Genomic DNA, 23,483 nt, shown 5'->3' on the forward strand with positions numbered 1-23,483 from the left:
GAAAAATACAAGAGAAATCCATAGTGATAGGAAACAGTCAGAGAAATACATAAGAAAAGTGTTTGTGTACACACACACAGGGTGGCATAGACACCCAGAATTAGCATAAATGTCAAGGAAGTCACCTCAGTTCACTCTGACTGCTGGAATGGTGCGTTGTTTCAAGGGCAACAATTCATTCTTATTAAGCCAGATGAGCATCCTTATTGATTATTGACATTCAAGCCAAGTACGCTCAACCTCTTTATAATTCTACCCACTCATGGCGAGAGATGTAGAGCAGTAAAATGCATGTCGATAATGGCATCTGGAGGGGAGCCGATGCATGGGAGCTGCACTGAAATATTGCCTTTATCCTGTTTCACTCCATCTGCTCTTAACAGAATTGGCAAGCAGTTCAATAAGCTCAGCTCACTAACGACAGGGCTGGGAATTAAGAAAAAGACCATCTGCACTAAAGCAGTTTGAAAGTGACACTCTGTTTCAAACCGTTTATTATTTGAATTATTATAATGTTCAGAAGTTTGAATTAATGCTTTGGCTCCCTGTCTGCCCAGGGCTGTCCATACACTCTGAGAGACAATTCACACCCTGGGGGAATTCYACTCTGTGAAGACAGGGGCTACCTGACTTTAAAAAAAACCCTGAACTTTTCAAATAAGAGAGACTTAAATATAAAACATACTAATAGTCCTCCTGCAACAATACATCCATCTTTAAACTTCCTTTCCATCAGAAGTTAATGGAATATTTTTCTGCTTCAATTCCCATCTTTGTTTCTATAAGTCTAGCTGTCTGGCGTACTCCTAGCAACTCCCATGTGCATAGATTAGTTCCACTTAGATTTAGGAGTAAATTTTGCCAGGCTGTAAATCTGTTCAATTCCGTTCCACTGATTTAAGCGGAGTTATCCCAGTTTTCCTACTGAATAACAGTTCAAAATGTGATCTTTTTAAAGTGAATGCTGCCTTTGGTTTAATGCAGAGTTTAGGTGTAATGCAATAAAGATGCATTTGTGTGGAGATATAAAGTGATTCGGCTGGACAATTCTTGTCATGTAATCTCTGGCACCAAATTTTAGTTGCTGAAATTTGTTTTTCTTATATGCTTAATATAGGCTGTCTAGAAAGTCAGCCTTGTTGTTTCCTAAAAATTCAATGGGCAATTGAGCACCTGATTCTGAAAGCTAGTCTAACTGTGCAGTTGAATGTGGACTGAATAGCTCTCAAAGAACTTGTATATTTTTTTTCTGTTCAGGTATTTCTGAAATCATGATTCTCATGATWTAAACACTAATGATCTGCAAGAGCAGGGTCTACATCCAGCCAAGATGCCCAGCTGGCCTCCCAGAATCAATCACCAGCACTACTGAGTACCTGAGCCCCTGCCAAAACAGAATCAGCACTCCAGCAATGGTTACGAATTAGTTCTAAATCTGAAATCTAATTATAGATTCTGCATCTAAATATGGATGGAAAAAAAAAACCCAGCAAGCAAACTGGTTTTATTTCCATTTGGGAAAACAATGAGAGGTTAGTGAACTTCAGTATCACACTGGCTTAATTAGATAGTAGAAATGTCAGGAGAATTGCACTGGGGAGTGGGGACTGAAAGCGTAGGTGATCTGCAGTCTGGCATGATGTAGGTAATAGGGAATCAAAGGCAGTGCCCTGGATGATTTTAGCAGTTCCTCTACACTGAGGAGGTATTGCTTTGGAACTCTGCTCACATTCTATTTCATATTACTAGCAGGTAAAAATATAGGGATGACCCAAAGCCATAGCATGCATTAGAAGTACCCCCTACCCAGCAGTCATTTTTCCTTTGCTGATTTCAACCACTCCAGTGAGAAAATGCCTTCAATTTTCCTTCCCATTACTGGCAGTCACCAAATACTTGCCCCTAAATGTTCAGCTCTCAAAGCCCTCTGCTGCACATGCTTTACTTATTTCCTGGCTCTTCCTGACCCAGCAGATGATAAAATTATCCGTCCATTTTCCTCTTCAGCAGTCTTTTATCCATGATAGTCCTTCAGCTGACATTTTCAGACAGTGAAATGTCTCATCTTCTCCTTTCAAGTTCTCAGCACAGCATTAGCACCTGATACTCCCTGCACTCCTGTACAGATTACCAAGAGTTCATAAATTTAATAATCAATTTAATCARAATAATGGAACTATTGCTTTTAAAGGGACATGGAATCTTTTTTTCCCTATAGCATTTTCTAATAAGCTCACACAAAGGATCATGAGCACAACTTCATTTTGAAAAGAAAAATTGAGGTGAACATCAAGAAGACCYGTTTCTGTGAGGAGAAACTAAGATAAACTACCCAGAAATGGGTCTGTGGTACCACCAAGAGGAGGTTGCAGAACAGTAGCATCCTGGAGCTACCCTCCTGTGGTAATYGTGCAGTGGGGCAAGGGTGGGGAGCAGACTTGAAGAGTTGTGTCAAATTTAGAAGAGTAATTATTGATGGTGCTGACAGCCACAGATGGGCCCAGCTTTTAATCCCATTTGTTCCTTTAATCAGTTTTTCTCATGCAGGATATTGGATATGCAGGATATTTGTACCTCAGTTCAAATCCTGTAGCAAAGCAGAGGACTCCTTTCCTTCTTCATTCCTCTGCCRTACTTTGGCTTTCTTCTCCTCCAGTAGCCAACACCTTTCTCCTCAGTCATGTTTCTCTAAACTCCTGAGCATGAGGAGTGCTGCAATCTGGCTCCTACTGTGCTCCAGTCATACTGCCCCAGTCTCACTTCTGTCTTGCTCCCTTTGAAAACCCACTATGGATTCACTGCAACTCAAAGTGCTCTCATCTCTCTTCTCCAGAGAAATCTGCCCTGATGGCCTCCATGCTATTCCACCTGCCTCCCCTTCACTCACTCACTCACTCACTCACTCACTCACTCACTCACTCACTCACTCACTCACTCACTCACTCACTCACTCACTCACTCACTCACCACTCACTCACAACAAATGTGAAAATACTATTTTGGTATTTTTTTTCACACTTTCAGTGAACACGGGGGTTATGTGAAAGTTCCCAGTGTTTTAATTCCAGCTGCAATTCTACAAAAATAAAGAAGGAAGAGCATCAGCCAGGGTGCATGGAAGAGATGCAAGGTGCACCCCTGTGCCCACAGCCTGGGACTGCCTCAAGTCTGTTTCTCTATGAAAGTTACTTCCTTCTGCTGCTTTCCATGGAAAAAGTACAAGTGATGTCATCTCCCATCACAGCAACACGATGGAGTTCCTGTATTAGGGAAAATTACATRAAATGCAGACACTATCTTCCTATGCATTAAAATAATATTATTCTGATTTCTTTTAAATCCTTCTACTTTTTTACTCTAACAGCACCCTTGTGACCCAGTCAGTCCTTGTTAACACCACTTTCTACACTGAAACCCACCAGGGACATGCTGTAGCACACAAAAATCTCTGCAGCAAACAAAACTGAACTCAGGACTTGATACATCATTGCTCTCAGTTCTGGGCAGGTTTCAGCAAGCTGTATGACATTTCCTGAATCCTGTGCAAAGATGCGTGTGGCTGCATTTTTAATGTCAGAAAAAGAAAGAGCCAAATTAATCAAGACTGAAGCATTCAAACAGCAGCCAAGGGGCGGAGCGGATACGAGGAAGGCACTGGCTGTGAGACACGCCACATGCAGAGCACTCAGAAACAGAGAATAGCAGCAGATGAGGGTTGTGGGGTTCTCAACCCCAACCAGCCAGTTTCAGCATGAATCCACACACCTTCCCTKGGAGATGCAGGAGTCTTCACCAAAAGGTGACCTCTGCTAAGTGCTCCAGCAGGTGTTTCATGAGCTGGCTTGTGCTGAGCCAAAAGCAGTTCTGCCTTTTTGCACTGTGGTGTCTCTGAGGTTTGCTTCAGAATGGCTGCAATCAGGAAGAGGATGTTCTTGAGGCTCTACATGGGAGCTTGTGTCTCCATTCTTCTGTCACTAAGTGGCTGAAGATTTTCACAAACCACACAAAATGGGGAGGCTCAGAAATACACAGGGTTTTAAATTTTTCCCCATTTAGGGGAAGAGGCCCCTCTCAAAAAGCAGAGCCAGCACAACCACAGCCTGCAGTGGCCACATTAAAAACACCTTCAAGGATGGAGATCCCACAGCCTCTGCTTCAGTGTTTGCATACCTTCATTGTTAAAGCTTTCCTAATTTTTAATCCATTTCATTTTTTGAAACTGGCATCCTTTGCAGGGTTGCCTCTTGTGATCGGAACAGTCCGTCTCCCTCTTCTCCACAATCCCCACTAAGAAGAATGCTTATATTGAATTTCACTTATTGTTGTGAGTTCCCAATTCCTTAGATCTCCCCAACATTTAGCCTTAGCCCTTGAGGAATATTGATCTGCCATCCTATCTGCCATGTACAGGACCCAATATTGACACAGTGAAGCTGAGATACTCCATGGTCAAATCCAGGTGGCAAACACTTAGCAATTTATATTGAGAAAAGCCACCTTAGAAGGCAAGGGGTGGCTGAGGTCTGCCTTGACACCCTCTCCAGGACACAGGAATCTTGCTGTGATCCACAGACAGGGCCCTGACCCAAACCTGCCCAGGTGGGCAGAAGTTTTCCCTGATAGCATCATTACTGTTGTCCTGAGGACAAGGGACTAGCTGAGAGYTCCCTCAGACATTCTCTTGTCTTTGCCATCACCCTCTAGACAGGTGTTCTCYGCCCCTGGAAATCAATACTGTATTTTGCAGATGAAACAGTGTCTTCAGCTGAAAGTTGCAATGCCAGCTCACTGTTAATTTTCCAAGGATACAAACTTAATGGGTTCAATCTGCATTAAATTTCCTACCTCATTCTGGTTTTGAGTGGGTGGCTGTTGTTGAATGAAAACAATAGCAAAGAACAGTTACAAGTACTTTTCCAGAGCAAGTAAATTGCTTTGTTGTTTTGTTTTTTTTGTTGTTTTTTGTTTTTTATTTCACATTAAAATCCACAATTTATATTCTAGCCTCCTCAAAACCTAAAACTGTCTTATTGTTGTGCTCAAAACCCTAATTACAGTGGTAAAACTCTCTAAAGGAATTATACTGAAGTTCTAATGAAGACACATTTTCTGCAACTCTGCATTGTTCCTCACAAACTGGCATGTGGCTGGGACCACCAGAAGGTTCCGGAGACAGCATCAACAGAAGTGTCTGAAAGTGCTGAACCAAACCAAGAAGGTATATTTTCATTTTTCCAGAATGCTGTGCAAATAGCAGAATATAAGCATTTACACACGGCATGGTGCATACCTTTGCCTCACTCCTTTCTATCCCTTCTTGTCATTCACCACCTCAGCACCTGAGCCCTGACAAGACTCCAGAAGAGGGAGCCAAGTCACCACAGGCAGAGGACACAGCGTGCTGTGCGAGGACAGGGGCGAAGTGTGGTGGGCAATAGGCTGTGGCACAGGAGGCTGTGCCTTCTGGCACCTCCATCACCAGCAGAGCCTGGTGATTCCTGCCTCAAGAAGCCGGGAAGAAGCTGCTGTAACAGAGCTCCTAGCTGTGTCAGATGCTCTTGGTTTTCCTGGCATCTGCTGCTGAGCAGCCACAGGGGAATGCAGAAATTCCCTGGCTTCCCTTACAGAAATAAATCACTGCAATAACATGGTTGTGCTAAGCCAAAACCAAGGAATCACGACAGAATAGGAAAACCATCTAGATGAATGATGTTTCTGAAGCTGAGAGGTAAATGCAGATTGTAGAGAGGAGCTRGGACAATTTCCTCCCACTTCAGACCAACACCGTAATTCAACTGCTAATTCCTAATCAGACTGCTTTGCTTTGACTGATTTCAACATTAGTTGAAAACAAATACTGCTCTGCACAAATTAACAGCCCTGGACAGTTAAGAGATTACATGTAGATTGTCACTTCCAACCTGGAAACAGAGGGAAAGAAACAAGTTTGTGCGAAAATGAAATAGTAGTGGCACTTTCTATTCACCTTAAGGTAACAAAGAACAGTGAGAGCAGTACCCTTGAAGCTTTCTGCCACTGTTCAGTATTCATTTCAGTGAGCTGGCTCTGYTCCTAAGCCTCTCTGCTTCTCTCGGGTGGGTAGATAAATCACATTGGATGGAGCCGAGTAGGCACAGTGCTGAACTCTGGAAGGATTGTTTAGCACCAGCTGGGGAATTGGCTGCTTTGCAGGAAMCTTGTAACAGGGAAAGCTAGTCTTTGGCGACACTGATGAATGTGGTGGGGTCATCCCAGAATATTTTTAGGGAAATGTTTCAAAAACAATGAATAAAACTGCATAAAACCAGACCAGTCACATTTATTTTGCCACTAAAAGTGCAGGGAAGTGCACATACACAGCAGCACTCCTAAAAAGTGCTTTCAGAAATAAAACACATGCATTAGTTTTCCCCATACCCAAATGACAGAGACACAAAGATATTCCATTAAGTTCACAAAGATGTTCCCTTTTGTCTTGCAAGCACTTTAACACTCACAGCTGTGCTGAAATCATGGCTTTGAGTCCTCCCCAGACCCATGCACACAGGACTGCACTTAATGCTGCTTGTGCCTCAGATGAGGCAGCTTGTACAGATTCCTAGGGTATCTCCCATAGCTCCAGCCCTTTCAGAGAGCACCATGGGCTAGCACCTCGCTGCCGCTGGGTTCCACCCAATCCAACAGTAATCACTCCTCTCATGCCATGAGTGTCAGGACAGTGGTAATATTTTACCACCAGGTGGTGAAGCAGTAAGCATTGTGCAGAGAATAAACAAGTAATTGTAAGAAGGGACTGGCATTACCTTAGACTTAAGTCATCCCTTCACGGTGGAACTGAACAACACCAGTGATTCCCTCTGAGAGCAAAGCATAGGGACCGAAGCTACAACTTAATTGATAGTGAATGCACACAACACTCCCTCCCACCATGCACAGTTGTGTGGGTTCTCTTGCTTGTGTGGAAGTTTTTGGAGCTTTTCTTTTGGAGGGCACAAATCATCACAGTCTACATAGGAATGGCTGCATTTGGTCTTGTCACTGAAGTCCCTGGGAGATTCAACTGGATCAAACATCTCTCCCCACACTGTGGACAGACTGAGAGGCAGCCCCCATTTAAGTTCAGGATGACAGGAGGATGCTCACACTGAATKGAGTGACCAGCAGGGAAATGCAAGTATATAGTTAAGGGAGAAYCTGAGCTCACTTTCTGTCTCATTTATAAGCTTTTTTATTAATGATCATTGTCAAAACTCAGTCTGCAGAGTCAGCTACAAGCTGAAGCAAAAGTATGAAATTACTGTACAAGGAGGGGAAAGACTCTCAGAAAAAGATGGGARTAGGAAATAAAGTGAATTTAGTACTATAAAGATATTGTGATAAGCACCAGTCATTTCAAGCACCAGCACATGCCTCTGACATATGCCCTGGTGGAAAGATTTGCCTGAATCTAAGTAATAAGACATGAAATAACTGAATCAGGTGTTAATAATACAATACAATGATACAAATGATTTAAAAATTRGATTGAATAAAGCATTAATAAATACTACATTGATAACTGGAAAGAAAAATGTTTTCCTAGGAAAGTTTGACCTGCTGTCTCCGTGAGGCTGTATGTAAAGATCACCAGTGCAAAGCATGGGGCCAAGAGCCCTGTGCTGACCCTGACCATTTCCTCTCTGTCTGTAGCAGCATAGCCAATTTCAGAGCACAGCACAGCCCAAGAAGCAGAGTTCACCAGTTATACCCAGCCCTGGATCCATTCACCCGGGGTGATGGCTGTCCTCATGGACCCGGACTAGCATTTTTGCACAGTTTGCATTGTGTGAGTTGGTTCACATTCTCTAGCTCCACACAGCATGAAGCTGAAGGTATCTCCAGCACCCAACAACCTCCTGTGACATTCACTGCAGCCTTTAATTCTTTGTGTTTAACATGGGCTATGGAAACTACAAAAACAACACTCCTTATAGAATCACAGAACTTCTCAGGTTGGAAAGGGCTTTAAGAACATCAAGTCTGACCATTAAACCGGCACTGCCAAGTCAAGAGTCTAACTCAGCTTTCATATAAAGTAGTAATTAGGAAAAGAGTTTTGGATTACTAAAAAGAAAATAAATACTAATCCAGTGGAGCAAAACTTGRAAGGTTAGCATCAAACTTAGAGCAAGGATCCAAATAAAGAGCAACACTTCTTACCCAATGTTGTATCAAYTATCAAGGGACAAACCTCCCACTAATGTCATTGCTCTGGAATCGAGACAGGGTTGYGACCCTCCATCTATCTTTACAGAAAAAGAGTTGTGAAAATTACGTCCCTAAACATTGGCACTATGTTGATGGGGGAGTTGCAGAAATGTAGTATTTTTTTTTTCATTTTCAAATAATCTATTACTGCAGCACAAAGTAAAATGAAAACCTTGACATAAAATGAAATCCAATACACAAAAGAACACTGTTACTGCAGAAGCTTTTCATAAACTTATGACGTAATCCACTTCAAAACCCCTGGCTGTTTTYAGAAAGTGTCCTGTACCAAAAGAAATAGCCTCTTCTGCAGATCCCTTTCACACTTCTTATCACATTCTGTGACAAGAACATGATTTGATGCACTAAAATTACTGCAGAACAGAACTTAAAACAGACTATGGTGAAGCCCTCACCATCAAAAGTAAATATGTCATGTACAGCTTTAATGAACTTTTGAAAGGGATGAAAAGCAAAATTAATATAAGAAATAAATATTAACAGGAAAGAAATAAAGAGAACAAAATAAAACAAAGTTCATAAACACAAGCTGACAGGAAATTATCAGTGTAACTACAAATTCAGCAAAGCTGGCTATTGATGAAATTTCCAACTTTCTGTGTGGAAAATGGAAAAGGGCCAAAGTTTTGCTAACCAGTGACTACAATAATTTGTTTGGCATTATAAGTACTCAGCTAATTGAATATTTTCATCTGCATAGAACAGCTACATTGCATCTTGCTGAATGAATAATGAAGAAAACCAGGTAAAAAAAAAAGTTAGGTGACTGTCAAAATTAAAGAGATTATAAACAAAAAGAGCGTTCCTATTTTTCTTCATATTTAGCATCTTTCTGCTCATCTAAACCGTTTAAGGCCCTTCAACAGACCTTTTCATATAGCAGGAAATAATCCTGGATATACTGCACATCTGACCTGGATTCTACTTCAGCTTTATCCTGTTTTCTTACTTCCAGTAATACACAACCTTTGCATTAGAGACTCTCTGGAGCCCAGGAAATTCACAACTAATCAGTGAAATAAGCAAGCTATTGTAAAAGGCTTAACAAGCTCTAACCCTCAGTCTTGCATTGTGATTACCTCAGAATAATTACTTCTGGAGATAACTGATGAAGATCGTATTAGGCTGAGGCAAAACAGAGATTCGGCTAAGTGTAAATCAATTACAGCTGAACAGCGAGGCARGAGGACAAAGATATCACAGGACTATTGTTATTATTTATGAAGCAGTCGCGGAGATTTCAAATAATTGCTCATACTCACRATTGCTGTCGGAGTTGAAGCCAGCACACAGTACAGCACAAGAGGTGAAATGAAGCTCTCATCCTCTGTCCCAGGGTATGGTTTCATCAAATTCCCATCCTGACAGAAGAAACCTTGGATATGCACCTGAAACGTGTCGGTGTACTCGAAGTAGTAGGCGAGCAGAACAGTCCCAGCCATGATGACGAGCTGAAAATAAAGCATAGTCACAGAGAAGCGTTAGTTGCTTTTTGAACAGATGCAGCTGTGCCTGCGAGCTACTCCAGTCCTGTGGACCATCCTCCCTTCACCGTCACTCTGACAACCCCTGCCATAATGGTGTGTGAGTGTGTGCGTGTGTTCCTGTGCCTTTGCTTTGCAACATCTGTTACATAAACCTTTGGCAAACGACACTAATGAACGTCTCAGATAGGAGCGGGTCTGCGCCGTGGCGCGCAGGGGGACGGGAGCTTTGACAGCTCCAGGTTATCAAAGGGCATGTGAGTGTCAGTACAACGGGGATCGATGGCAGTGGCAGGGCGAGGGGCAGCGCGGCAGGAGACAGCAGCAGCGACAGCTAAAACCTGTGCTCAGTGGCAGGGAGTGGGAAAGGATTATTACAAAGCCTAGAGGAAGCGAAAGCCAAAACACTTCGCTGCTGCAGCTGCAAGCTCATGCTGGAGAACGTGCACGTGGTGCTAATCTATACGAGCCCTCTGTGTCCCACATGAAGACACATCCAAAGGAAGACTTCCCTCCTGCCACTCACCTTTCCTTGGAGCTGCTTCTCATGAGTGAAGCTTCAGAAGTCTACTCAAAAATCTCGAAGCAACCTGTGGGGCCTGCTGCACACTGCCTGGTCACCCACTTCACCACAGCTGCTTTTGGAAAAACTGGCCTGAGTCTTAAGCTTAATTTATATCACAGCTCTGAACTGCAAGAAGTCTTTCTGGTCTCACCTTTCATAGTTTATAGCTCCTGAACAGGTTGATTGGAACCTCAGCAATCCACTTTGGTTTTGGTTTTTTTTTTTTTTGTATATCCACAGCTATTGTACATGAGTGTCTGTATCAGCTTCTTCCCACACTGATTCAGCAACACAGGTCACAACAACCTCAAAAGGTGCCACTATCTCATGTCATGAAAATAAGCCAATTCACTAATTGTTTTTCCCCCTCTGCCACACTGCAAAGAAAATATTACATCAGAGTCCTCATCCAAGACAAAAATAGCAATATTGATTTATGATTTATAACTGGTTCTTTTCGGGGCAATCATTTTAAAGTAAAAGAGGGTCAATTCAGACTAGGTATAAGGATGATGTATTTTACAACAAGGATAACACAATGGCACAGCTTGCCTGGAGGGGTGATGAATACCCCATCCTCGAAGTGTTCAAGGTCAGTTGGAGAGGGCTTTGAGCAACCTGGTCCACTGGAAGGTATTACTGCTTGTTGCAGRGGGCTAGCTGGCCTCTAAGAATTCCTTCCAACCCAAACCCTTCTGTGAATCGATGATTCTAAATTGCAACAGTTAGAGGATCTTGATTGAAAATCCTCTTCGTCTCTCTTTAGGGAGATGACTGCCTTCTTGCACTATTACAGAAGTTGTCACTGTACAACTATTACTGTCATTGTAACTATACAAGTTATCTTGCCACACCATTGGAAAAAGTGGAATAACCAACTCTTGACTTTAGTATCTTGCCTCCAGGATTTCTGCATCAAAACTGTATTTGCTGCGACATTATTTTAAGACCTCTGAAAATTAATTTTGGCAATTCCACCTCAAAGATACACTTGAAGTTATTCATGCACTCCTCAGGCACATCCTTGCATGCACAGCCAGCCATTAAAACCATTGTGTGTTTGAGTGAGAGTTGGACTAAAATTAGAAAAARTCATGAAATGAGAGAAGTCATTGATGAAAGTAGAAGACTAAAGAAGCACAGAGTGGTTGAGGTTGGGAGGGACCTCTGGGGAGTCAATTGGTCCACCGTCCTCTGCTCAAACAGGGACACCTTGAGTCAGTTGCCCAGGATCATGCCCATATGGTTTCTGAACATCTCCAGTGATGGAGCCTTCACAGCCTCCCTACATCACTTGTAGACAGACTTAAAAGGTCACAGAGAAATCACAGCTGTGACATTCCACCCCCCATTTTTTATCTTTAAAATTAACCATCTAATTTTGTAGACACATAATTTTCAAGATCTCATACCTGCCCAGAATGAATTTTTTTTAAGAAACATAAAGCAAGGATGCTGCTATTTCTGCATTCCCCAGAGACCTTTACAGCAACCTGGATGAGTACATGGGATTCCCTACAAACAAACATAGTCCTATAACTAAGGACACAGAAGTTAACTTACATCTGAATTTAACTCCCTGAGCAGCTCCCTGTTTCCTGATCAACCTGGGCAACTCAGCTTTGTTAATTAACACCAGAGGAAGGCAATGACACTGTCACTACTGGGCATGCCTGGCCAAACACATTGGRGATTACAAGATGCTTGGATATATATGCTTTAAACTCAGTTCCAGCACCTCAGATGACATGGACTGYCAAAAGCAATCCAACACACACTTCCTATCCCAAACATGCTCCCAGAAATACTTCAGCCCCAACTGACAAACACAGGGAAGAAAGCAGGAGATGGTACAATAGATAGCTGTATTTTCTCCTCTTACTAGAAGAAGGAGAAAGTAGGTTACTAAATTTTCACCCTTTGGGTGTCATATGGAAAAAAGGATGCTTTGAAAAAAATAAGGTGTTTAGATACAGGAGAGGAATGTCACTTCTCCCAAATGTAGTCTCTAGACAACAGTTGTACAACTGACCTTCACTTTTGCAGCATCACATGCTGACTCAGTGCTGCACAAAAACCGCTCCTGCATATAAAAAACAGCTCTTGACTGAGTAACATTGATATTGACCCAAAACATGACAGATCACAGGATCACAGAAAGATCTGGGTGGGAAGGAACCTTTGAGCTCAACTCATTCCAACCACCCTACCATGGGAAGGGACACCTTCCATTAGAAGAGGTTGCTCCAAGCCCCTTCCTAACCTGACCGTAAGATACATCAATTATAAACCAATCCTCTTCACACTCCCAGTTTCTGTGTTTTGTTCTAATGAGAGGGGAAAAAAATTAAAAAGCATATAATCCGTGAAAAGAGATCTGAATTGTGGACACACTATCCTATAGGTAACATCCACCAGCTCAGARAAACAGCAACAGCAGCCATCAGAGATTTGAGCTCCAGCTAAACAGACCCTACTATGTCCCAAGGGATAATGTGAAGTACAGAAAGTACACTCAACTAGTATCACAGACATGATGAAAATTTTTGCTGCTCATAAAATCAGGGAAGACCTAACCACATCTGTGTGACAAATTCCTGTGCCTCACCTTGAATATTCACTGCTTCAAAGCAGCTTCCCAGCAAAATGCAGCCAGAAACTTCATTCTCCCTACCCTTCTTTCTTTCTACATGGACACTATTTCATATGCATTTACTCTAACATGAGTGAGATAACTTGCTGTTTGAGCAGAGAAAATTCTAATTGTGGCTGCTTGTCAGTGGTAATTGGTGACTAGGAATGATCTGGCATGGAGGGCAAGAAGGTCCAAGCGCAAGAAGGGCTCAAATTGGATGGAAGCAGGGATGTCAAGAGACAGGAGGACTCCCTGCAAGATAGTAAACTTTCCCTGGGTGCTGGGATAAGGAACAGCTGCAGTGTTGCCTTGTAGACATCCTGGAATATGAGTGCTCCAGGGTCYAAGCTCAGTGGGCCTGAATTTTGTAGCCACGGTCCATTTGTAGCAGATGGCACCTTTGCCTTGTCTCCCTCTTTTCAGGTTTACAATCATTGAAGGAAGCAGGGAAGAAGAGCAGGTAGGCTGACTCAAAAATACAARACACCCCATTTACGTAATTCAGAAAACACAATGCAGTTTAACGCTGGCATTTTGCAGGGTTTATGCATTAATTCTCATTAACTTATTTCCTTTAGTTTACAGGGAAAAAGAAATAATGCTCACTTACTTCAGAAAAACAGCCAATGAATAGAAGGCTGCTAATAAGTCTAAGGTGCTTAATGGCCTCCATTACGGCAGTATTTAACCATGTCATAATCCTTAATATTTATCATCACTGCTCCATTGTAAGGTAAGAAAATGCTCTTATCACCATTTTACAGAGAGGGGACAAAAGCTGAGGAGATAAAATGACTGCCCTTAGGTCACAGCAGAGCCTGTGGCAGAGCCAAGATTTACCTTTCTTCTGAACCAGATTTTTTGGATTAGTCAATAATCTGCACATGAAMAGGCTCAATGATATATATGCTTAGGTCCCGATTCTGCAGAAGCTCATTCATGACAGTGTAAAGAAAACAAATCGTGTGTCTGTTTCAGCCCCAATTAAAAATTCCTACTGAATTTAAATGAATCTTGACAAGCTGGACTTAASCAACTGGGGTGTGTCTTTTCCTCAAAGGCAGCCATTTAAATGGATTAATTACATACCACTTAACATCCATCCCTTGACACACCATTAAATTCTGCTCTTCTCTACAAGTCCACACTGGTTCTGCCCTTCCAGATCTTCCTGTAACTGCACACCCATGCTCTTCTTTAACCCGTGGCATTCTCTGCAGTCAAAAATCACTTTCTTCAATGTTTGAGAACTAGGAAGCAAGTCTTGCCGTCTTCTTTGGGCAATGGGTAATTGTTTGGTGCASAGTTAATCAGGTATTAATGAAATGTGTTCTGAGTACAAAGAAAGAATCTTTGCAGTAAGCAGTACAGTTCAGTCACACTCTCTCAAGGCTACAGATGCACATCCAGAAATCCTCCTCTTCACCTCAACAGCATAGGGTCTCTGACAGCAAAACTGAGAGAGCAATGACATCTAAATAAAATTATGACACTTCCAAGCAGTGGGACTGAAGTCCCACACTGTATGCACTCTATAATTCACTGCAAAGCACTTCCCAATATTCTCAGCAATTGGGGATTTTTTTTTAAACAGTTACTCACAGGAAAGAGGCCCCTGTTTTGCAAGTAAGAAAGCAAGAGGGCAACTCCACTTGGGAAAGGGGCATAAAGCTGTAAAAGACAGAGATCAATGTTAGAAGAGGGAATACATGGTGGGACGCAGAATTTTTTGATCAGCCTAAACTGAAGACTCCACAGAGTTCTTAACAGAGGAGCAAGAAACTGATGGAAAAAAGGAAGATACAGGGTAAATYTCTTGTGTATTCTTTAGCCATACAACCTGTCTGTCCTGTAAGACAGGCACACAGCCACTGCAAAAATCTCCTTTTGCTGTGTTTTGTCACTGATATAAGTGCTATTACAAGTCCATGAGTGAACTTGAAACCCCCCCAAGTAGTACTGCTATTTGTACATAAATACGTAAGTTCTTTCAGCTTATCAGCCTTCCCACAGACTATCTTACAATGCCTTTAATGTGCACAACTGAAAACTGAAAAACTGTTCTTGCACACAAATGGTAACATAAAATACAACTTTTTTATTCCTCCTGAAAGAAGCCAAACCAGAATTTTGCATGTGGTGTTCCTTAGTGCATATTCATTGAGATACCTACTGATGCCCTGGCTCCATTTGTTTCTATGAAGTTTCAGAGGGTTTCAGTTTAACTGAAACTGCCACAATTTCATGAGCACCATAAACCTGCACAAGTATTTTTAGCCCTTGAGACACATKGTGTTTTACAGTTCTACTCATTTTGATCATACTTCTACCCACCTCCTCCGAACCCTAGTGACCTGCTGTTACACAAAATGTGAAACAATTTGGTGTGCTTTTTTCAGAGAGGTGACAAGAGCATGGCTCTTAGAATAGAAGCACTGGACCTTCCAACAGTCACAGCACATGTGTGTGTCCTGCAGTAACTCCTAAGTTACTGCTAAAAGGAACTGTTAAGGGGTGTCTCTGCTTTCTACTGGATAGTATCAGAAATCTTTAACTGTGCAATCCAGACTGTTTTGCCCAAGGATGGCTCCAGGTCTCTCTCCAAAGGGAAACAGTCCATTTTTCTTTGAAGATGGGAACTCCAGTCTTTCAGCTGCACCAGAGAGATGTTAGAAGCACAGCAAATTGAAACAAATCGCTTTAATAAATTAAATTCAAAGACCCACTTTTTCTGTTCTAAAAGCAGATGAAGCCTCTCTTTAAGAATTACCAAGCCTGTTTCCTGAAGTATCCTGATTAGGATGAGGCCTCAGAAAAGCATGTTGGTTCAATGATCAATATTTTTTTATAAGTATTTGCTCTATTTATTTGTGGCCAGCTGATTTCTACTTAGTAAATCAATCTTCACCTCATAGTGCTTGTAACTGACATAAGGAAAGCAAGCATCTCRTTAATTATATTTTGTTTTCTTTAATTCTGGCAGAAAAATTAAAAGCTCCTAAAAATATTGTATTTGGATAATTTGACTTGAAACAGACACATTGCCAGGCTTTTTTACAGCATCTCTCTTGGAATCCCTTTCAGGGTTCCCAAAACTGTCTAKGTGGAAAACCTACTACAACTTCTTAAGAAATACCTACATTTTCACACTGTGGAGTGGTCAAGTGGTGAGAAAATATTAAATGTGCCTTCAGACAAGCTTATGCTCAAAATAACAAAGATGGAGACTACCATTAATTAAAAGTACATCTGATCCAGATATGGCAGCAGGTGAAATTTCACAGTAAGGTGTGAGGATGGCAGGTGTTTGGGAATGAGCAGGATGAACCCTTCAGGGATCAGCAAAAGCCTCAGTCTCTACAGCAGTTTGTTCAACATCTGTTCTCTGCCTTTCATCAYCAGTGATTTGCCTTTAAAGGTTTCATCCTCACACTCCTGTAGCAGACCCAGGTTTGCGGAAAGAGAAGTGCATTGGACAGCAAAGGCTCCTGAAGCCTGTAAGTGCAGCAAATTAATCTTTGTAATGGATCATAAGGATCTGGCTGACTGCACAATCTTTTATTGTTGCCAAGAAACTGGATGCAGCAAATCACTTACTTTTCATGAAAATATTGCAGAACAAAGACAAAAAGAGAGACACAGGACTGGTTGTTACACACTACATTTTATAATGGAAGAGACAAAGGAAAAAAACAACATCTCTTGGAATTCCATTTAATGGTAAAACAAGTACAAGTCAATGATTTCATTATGCTGAATAACCATTTATTTTATTASATAAATATTTAGATAAGTTAGACATTGACAGATTAAATACGAAATCCAGTGATTTTTCTACACTGCCACGCCTCAAAGTGTTCTTTCCCCCTCACTTTATATAACTGATTTTTTCAATCTGGTTCTGAAATAATTTTTTTTTATGGCCCATAGAAGTCGTGGCCTGGTCTGCAACAGCCTGATCCAGGACATGGCTTTGTTACAGGAGTTCTGAAGTCTATTCAGCATGCAGGCACAAGCTGGGAACTGGAGGCAGAGAAGCTTATTAAGGCACAAGGGCTTTTGAAGCTGGAGCTGTGTAGAAATCAAAGCAGTCTCTGCAGAGCTTTTTACAAGTTTATTTCAAAAACATACTGTCTTAATTTAGTAAATAAGTATGGATTAGGTATAATTTGTAAAAATGAAGAAGACATGCTCAGACCAAAAAAAAAGAAGGACTTCATGTCTTCCTAAAGCACTTACTTCAGGAGAAGTTGTTTTGTGAGAGCAGCATGACCTCTAAAACTACTGACATCTGATTAAAAACTCTTTCAGCTTCTTTTTTACGTAATGGTCCTTGAAGAACGGTGAGGTACTACACCACAATAGCTTAATGTTACCTAAGAGCTCACCCACACAAAGAATCCAGATTTCTCCAGCTCTAACTGTGCAATCAAAGCAGTACAGGCAGGTCTCTTAATGGCAGCAGACACAAAGGCATAAAAATGCTCTAGCCAGTACAGACTTTTCATATGTAGAAAATAAAATAAGTAACAGCATGAGGCACCTTGATTTTCTCAATCCATATAACTCATACATAACTCAGTGCACTTCACACACTGCTCTAGCTTTCTCAGTTTGAAACCTTTTCATRTATAGACTTCTACTTCTCACCAGTGGTTCTTATGTAATAAATCTAAACCTACTTTCTTTGACAGGTAAATATGATCCATGGATTGATCACAGGCTGAAACTGTCAGCCTGAAGGAAGGAGGGACACCTACCCCACACTATGTGTTTCGGAACAGCCTGAGCTAATTCTCACTGTGTTCACTGCACTCACAGAGAGCTGGGCTGCCTTGGGAGAGCCTCTTTACATCAGCTCTGTCAGAGAAAAGCTCAACCTTTGATGCTGGAGAGGGACAACTCTCTTCAGAGGGAATGGCATGCAGGRGCAGGTGGCCCTGCAAGCTTCAGGTGCTCAGCCAGTGCTAAGGGCACTTGCACAAGATTTTAGGTACCTCAGGCAGGGAAATGAATGGACAAAGGAAAGATGCAGCAGCACAGGTGATGGAAACTGGAAAAAACACAGTAATGTCTTTTTAATCACTAACAGCATAGGAAAAGCATTTCTCCCTTTGCTTGAAGAGGGAGAAAATGGACCCCCAGCTCTCTTGTGGAATCAAGTAATATATGTGTTGTTATTAGCAAGAGAGTCTCTGAAAAAAAACAATGCTAAATATATCTTTAATTTAGCTAGGAATAGGTCACAAATGCTGTGAAAAGGCTTATCATCTAGGACATGGGTTAGGGACAGGGGCTAGTAACAGACTTGGCAGTGCTGGGTTAGCAGCTGTTTTGCATGGTTTTTGGGGGCTTTTCCAACCTCCAGTGATTCTGTGACTCAGCTCCCTCTAGTACAACCCCAAGTATCTGCTCACCCTCTTGCCATTTCTCTATTTTTGTAAGCTATATTTTATTATAATAATAYGCTTTCTTTATTAAATCATTATAAAAAAGTTCTTTCTCTCCTTTAAGATTTAGGTCCTGTCCAGTCATGCTACATCACTTTGACCCTTTTACTAAACCAAGGGCAGAAAGGGTTCATATGGGACAATTATAAGTTGTTGTTACTGGTTTTGTGACAGCACAGACCTCGGTATGTAGCAGACTTAAAAGAAATGTGATCTTTTTAAGAAGAACCCAGTTATGATGAGATATATGCCAGTTGTTTTGTTTTTTGGGGTTTTTTTTGTTTGGTTTTTTTTTTTTTTTTTTTTTTTTTTTTTTTTAAATTTAAGGAATGTACTGATGTAGAAGACCTAAATTCTGAGCTTGATTCAAAGTAGATTTTGAAGGCTTATCAGCAGGGGGCATTAATGCGACATTAAATTCCAAATGCCACACTTCAAAACGACCATGCAGAGCCTGTAATGTTTTATGTTTTTAATATATTCGAGATTTCCCCTGTATTTTATATCATCATCTCATTTTTTGAAGTAGAGCTGGAATTTCAGGTCATTTGGCTGTAATAGTAATTTGTTTAATAATATACTATGGGCTTCATCCTGTCTTTTAAAAGAAGTCTTTGTCCCTGGTTTGTGTAGTTTGAAAGAGGAGAAGATAATTTTAAGACCAGTAAATTTGCAGCCAGCAATTTCAAAGGGGATTATCAGGAGCAGGAAGAATAAGTGGGTTCATCCCTCTTGGTGAGTATTTGTTCACAAGCACCACTTGCTCCTTGACATCATACTGTGCACCCAACTTTCCTATGTTTGCACTCTGACATTACTACTGACCTGGAGGAGGGTGGTGTTTCCAGAAGGCAATTTTAAATAGCGACATTTTCCCTCTCCACTGACTCTGCAGTAAAAGCAACCACACTGAAAATGTAGATTATTACTTACAAAAAAATGAATCCAGGGGTTCATGTCAGTAGTGGTAAAATCAGTAGATTTTATCTTGTGCCWATTTTCCTACACTAATAAACAACAGAAGGAGTATTTTTTCTTCTCCCCCTAAGCCTTATTGAAAAAGGTTCACAAAAGTTCGCTGCCAGAAAGCTGATCTAGCAGTGAGCTGGTGATTGAAGGGGTCAGAGCTAAAAAGGAAGAGATATCCACTSCATTGGCTCTGCTCCTTGGTCTTTTACTCAGGGCTGATTCTCAGATCTTGGCACACTCTGATCTCCCTCTCACTTTGTTCACTAATAGCATAAATATTACTAAACCTGGTTTGACCTTCCTGGATTAAAGTCTCTGTAATTTGCATCAATCCACAGTCTGTATGTGTAGTGCAAAGAGTTGTAAATTTAAAATTCTGACAGGATTTACATTCATGAATTTTCTTCCCCGCAACAAAAAGCCAGAAATTCTGATAATAGTTTTAAACTAAAATTGAGATTGTCACATCACCACTTTGTTGCAGGAAAGGAATTTTAAAGGAAAATCAAGAAAAGTTTTAAATACACAGTAACAATGGGACTTCAAGCAAGATTTGGAAGACACACACTTTAAGGACAGGGATCAGAAAGCTGCTTGTCTGCTACAATGGCAAACTACTCAGGAAAATTAGATGGGTCTCCTCTTCAGGGCCAGACACTCCAGCTTTGCTTTGCTTCCCGTATCTGAGAGATCATGGAATGTCCCACACTTTTTCTGTCCCTCAAATACATATCCTGTATTTAATGTAGTACCTTCTTAACAGATACATGCAGACTGCTACCTTTGCTGTGGCAAAAAGCAGTTTGCCACAGTTTGCAAAAAACAATAGCGAAATGAAAGGTGCTCCTAAAACAGCTGTATAAATACATTCTGAACTTCCTGTGAAATCACTGGCTMTCTTCTATATGTGAAAATCAAATCTGCTCTCTTAATAAAAACTGAGAAAAATTTTCCTTTAAGGCTCCAGAAACATGGGGCCTGATAGCCTTTCAGATAAATGTCAGGATGAGATTTATACAAGGCAGGAATTGACTCTCACCTCTCACCAAGAGGGAGAATATTTCAGATTTTAAATTTTTTTTTTAATACCTGAAGAACATCATCACCATTACCAACTGTTGTTAAAACCTCCAAGATACAAGTATAGCATACTTATCTTCCCTTGAGCAGGTCCCATGGGGCTTTTCAGCAGGTGGCATTAATGCTCTACCCAATTCCAAATGGAACACAGCCAGGAAASTGCAGCTTCCAGCATGTAACACCTTAAAATGATCTACAAATTGTGGTAGAAAGTAAGTAATTCTCTTAACATAAAAGTCTGCATTAAAATAGCATCTGTTCAGAATGATACTTTTTTTTTAGCAACAGAAGCAGAGCAGAGTTATATTTTGACTATTCTGATATTAAACTTAAAGAAACCAAGAGCATTCTTTTCTMTTCTGTCCTGTCCTCTCCCCTCCATCTCCTCCTCCTCAAGACATCCACAGAATCAGCTTTTTCAAATGAAGAAAACCTCACTGAACTTCAGGCATGTACCAGCATCAGTGATAATGATACAGCACCTTTAATGATAAGAACAGRTGTATTTCTCAATGCAGCACTACGAGCTTTCCCCAAATTTAAAACCTGATGCTAAAGCTGAGAAAGAGAAGAAACTGAGAGCTATTGAGGTGGCAAATACCTGTGATCTCTTGGGACTGACTGAAAACGAGTTACACTGCCAGGACTGGTTATCCTGCCTATCCAGGCTTTGCCTAGAAGAAAGAGCACAAAATGCTGGAATYGTCTCCAGGGATTGCTAAGAGAGCTCCTACTGAGTCCATGAAATCCAGCACCTAACACAGTAGTAAAAACTTCTGTACTTGAAGTATGATACAACCAGCCACTGCTAGAAAGAGCTGCTTTGGAAGAGCTTGTTTGGTTGGAAGATTTGGAATGTTTTTCACTGCTTCTTCTGAATGTGGGAGAAGTGCTTTGCAGCTCATAAAATTGCCCACAAGAAGGCTGGAACATGGAAAACAGTCTGTCAGTTCTCAAAAAACTGGTGTCCAAATTGTGCTTAAAAGGATTCAGGATTTGCTCCTCTAAAACACATTCTGGATCTACCTATTGGTCTGATCCAGACTCAGAGACACACAAATTCATGAAACTTGTTGGAATACTTAAATACAGTATTCTGAAAACTCAGAGTAATTCCAAAGTGTTTAATGAGAACTTGGTGTTGAATTTGCCCTTCTTACTTTGAAGAAGATATTTCTGTGAAAGACTGCTTTGAGTTTGATTCTTTCTGACAGCAGTTCTTAACCTGGATTACAGKGAAAGGAGTCATCCAGTCCAATAGCAATAATGCAGAATCGTGTCATAATTCATTGTCTGCCTAGTTTCACTAATCAAAATCACAAACTTGCAGCTTATTTAGCTTTGGAGTATCATATTCATTGCATGCAAAACATGGATTTGACTGGGATACGCATGCACTTTATTTCCTTAAATCTGTGTCCTCATAAAATGCCCAATACAGGGACTGCTCTGGAAAGTTGAAAAGTTGCCTTTGGCTAAAACAGCTTCCAAGCTGCCCTGTAACCCTGATGATGGTTCACTGACTAATGGTTTTTCACTGTACAAATGGCTGGTAAAAGCTGTGAAATCCATCATGAACTCTAAAGGCTTTTTAATCTAATGACTATTTTCACTTACATGGAAGGTGTCAGCACAATCTTCTCCAAGTGTTAAGAAGCAACAGATCCTGACAGGACACAGGATTCTGACACAACAGACTTACACATCTTTTCAGTATGTTTTTCATGATTGCTCTCTGGTATCTTCACATCGTATTTAAACAAAACTGTTTAYAGGAGATGCAATAGCATATTCTGATTTCTAGTGTGTCCTTGTAGGTAGAAAAGCAAGCATCTCTCTGAAAATTGAAGGTATCGACAGTGGGAGAATCAGATGACAATGRCAACTAGTATAAAGCAAAATACAAAAGGAACAAAGTTCTGCACAAAGTGAAAAGCAAACCACACCAARCCACAACCTTTACTTTCTCTGTGCTTATTCTCAGACTATAGACTTATGGATGCCAATGCTGGATTGGGTGACATTTTCAGCAACATATTTGAGATGGGTTCAAGGTAAAAGAAGAGGGGACTTTAGCGCACTCTAAATATAAACAATATATTTGATATATAAACAAATACCAAGGAGTGCAGCAGCAGGATAGTAGCACATACTCTCATCCCAACAAGTGGTCGTTTATTCTTATACCTTGTGTATCTTCCTTGTCCTGAAGATGATTCCYAGATTGTTCCTTGAAAGAAAGAAGCTACTGATTTTCCAGCTGCCATAAAACCCACAAGYGCCATTGCCTCATCCACACATCATTGTTCCAGGAAGACCAAAACAGCTGTAAAGAAACTGCCCATTAGGCAGATCTAAAAGCTGCTGGGATCATAATGGGTAAAGGAAGAGAAAACTATTTTCCTCTTCTCACTCAGCATCTCTGCCTCACAAGTTCAGGGAGCATCTCTCCAGGGACAGAAACCATACAGTAAATTCACAGAGTGTGCATGGTTAGGAAGAACACTCCTCAGCGAGCTCCTCGTTCTCTCACCTTCCTCACTCTGAGTGCACTTGCCAAATCTGCTCCCTTCTCAGMTAATTTTGGCAGTACTTTCATCTCTTTGTTCTGGTCATCAATCTGCCTGGGAGAGAATCTCAGTGAGAAACCAAACCTGTCAGGTTCTTGAAAGATGTCACTCTGGGCAATGCAAAAGTGAACAGAAAGGAAGCCTAATACCAAATGAAATCAGTACATAACCCATGTTGGCTTTTTAGTGAACACTGCAGGTAGAGCTACAAGGTTATGAAGAACAGCAGTAACTTCTTTTAGTTAGAAAATTCCATTCTTAGACAGAACAGAACTATTGCTCTACAATATTTCTCTACTCAGAAAATGCCAGAGTAATCACAAAGCCTCAGAGAAGCCAAACTCCTAGGCACTGTGCCCCTTTCTTGCTGCGTTTGAAAGACATGATTTTGTTTCCATTGATTTTAAGAGGTGTCAACAGTCAACCTTTTCTCTGAAAGCTTCATTGGTTATGGACATTTTC

The 23,483-nt window shown here is 41.0% G+C and overlaps 1 protein-coding gene across 1 annotated transcript in view; it reads right to left on the reverse strand.

Annotated features, from left to right (window-relative positions):
• PLPPR1 (phospholipid phosphatase related 1) overlaps positions 1 to 23,483 on the reverse strand; it is a 117,399-nt gene that overhangs the window by 21,083 nt on the left and 72,833 nt on the right. Inside the window, exon 3 of the mRNA XM_057383144.1 lies at positions 9,531 to 9,719. Within this exon, the coding sequence (XP_057239127.1) occupies positions 9,531 to 9,719 (189 nt within the window). The remainder of the gene's footprint in view (positions 1 to 9,530; positions 9,720 to 23,483) is intronic.

Source organism: Malurus melanocephalus, unplaced genomic scaffold, assembly GCF_030028575.1.
Source record: "Malurus melanocephalus ecotype Western Australia unplaced genomic scaffold, MMel_1.1 scaffold_608, whole genome shotgun sequence".
Lineage (NCBI taxonomy): Eukaryota > Metazoa > Chordata > Aves > Passeriformes > Maluridae > Malurus > Malurus melanocephalus.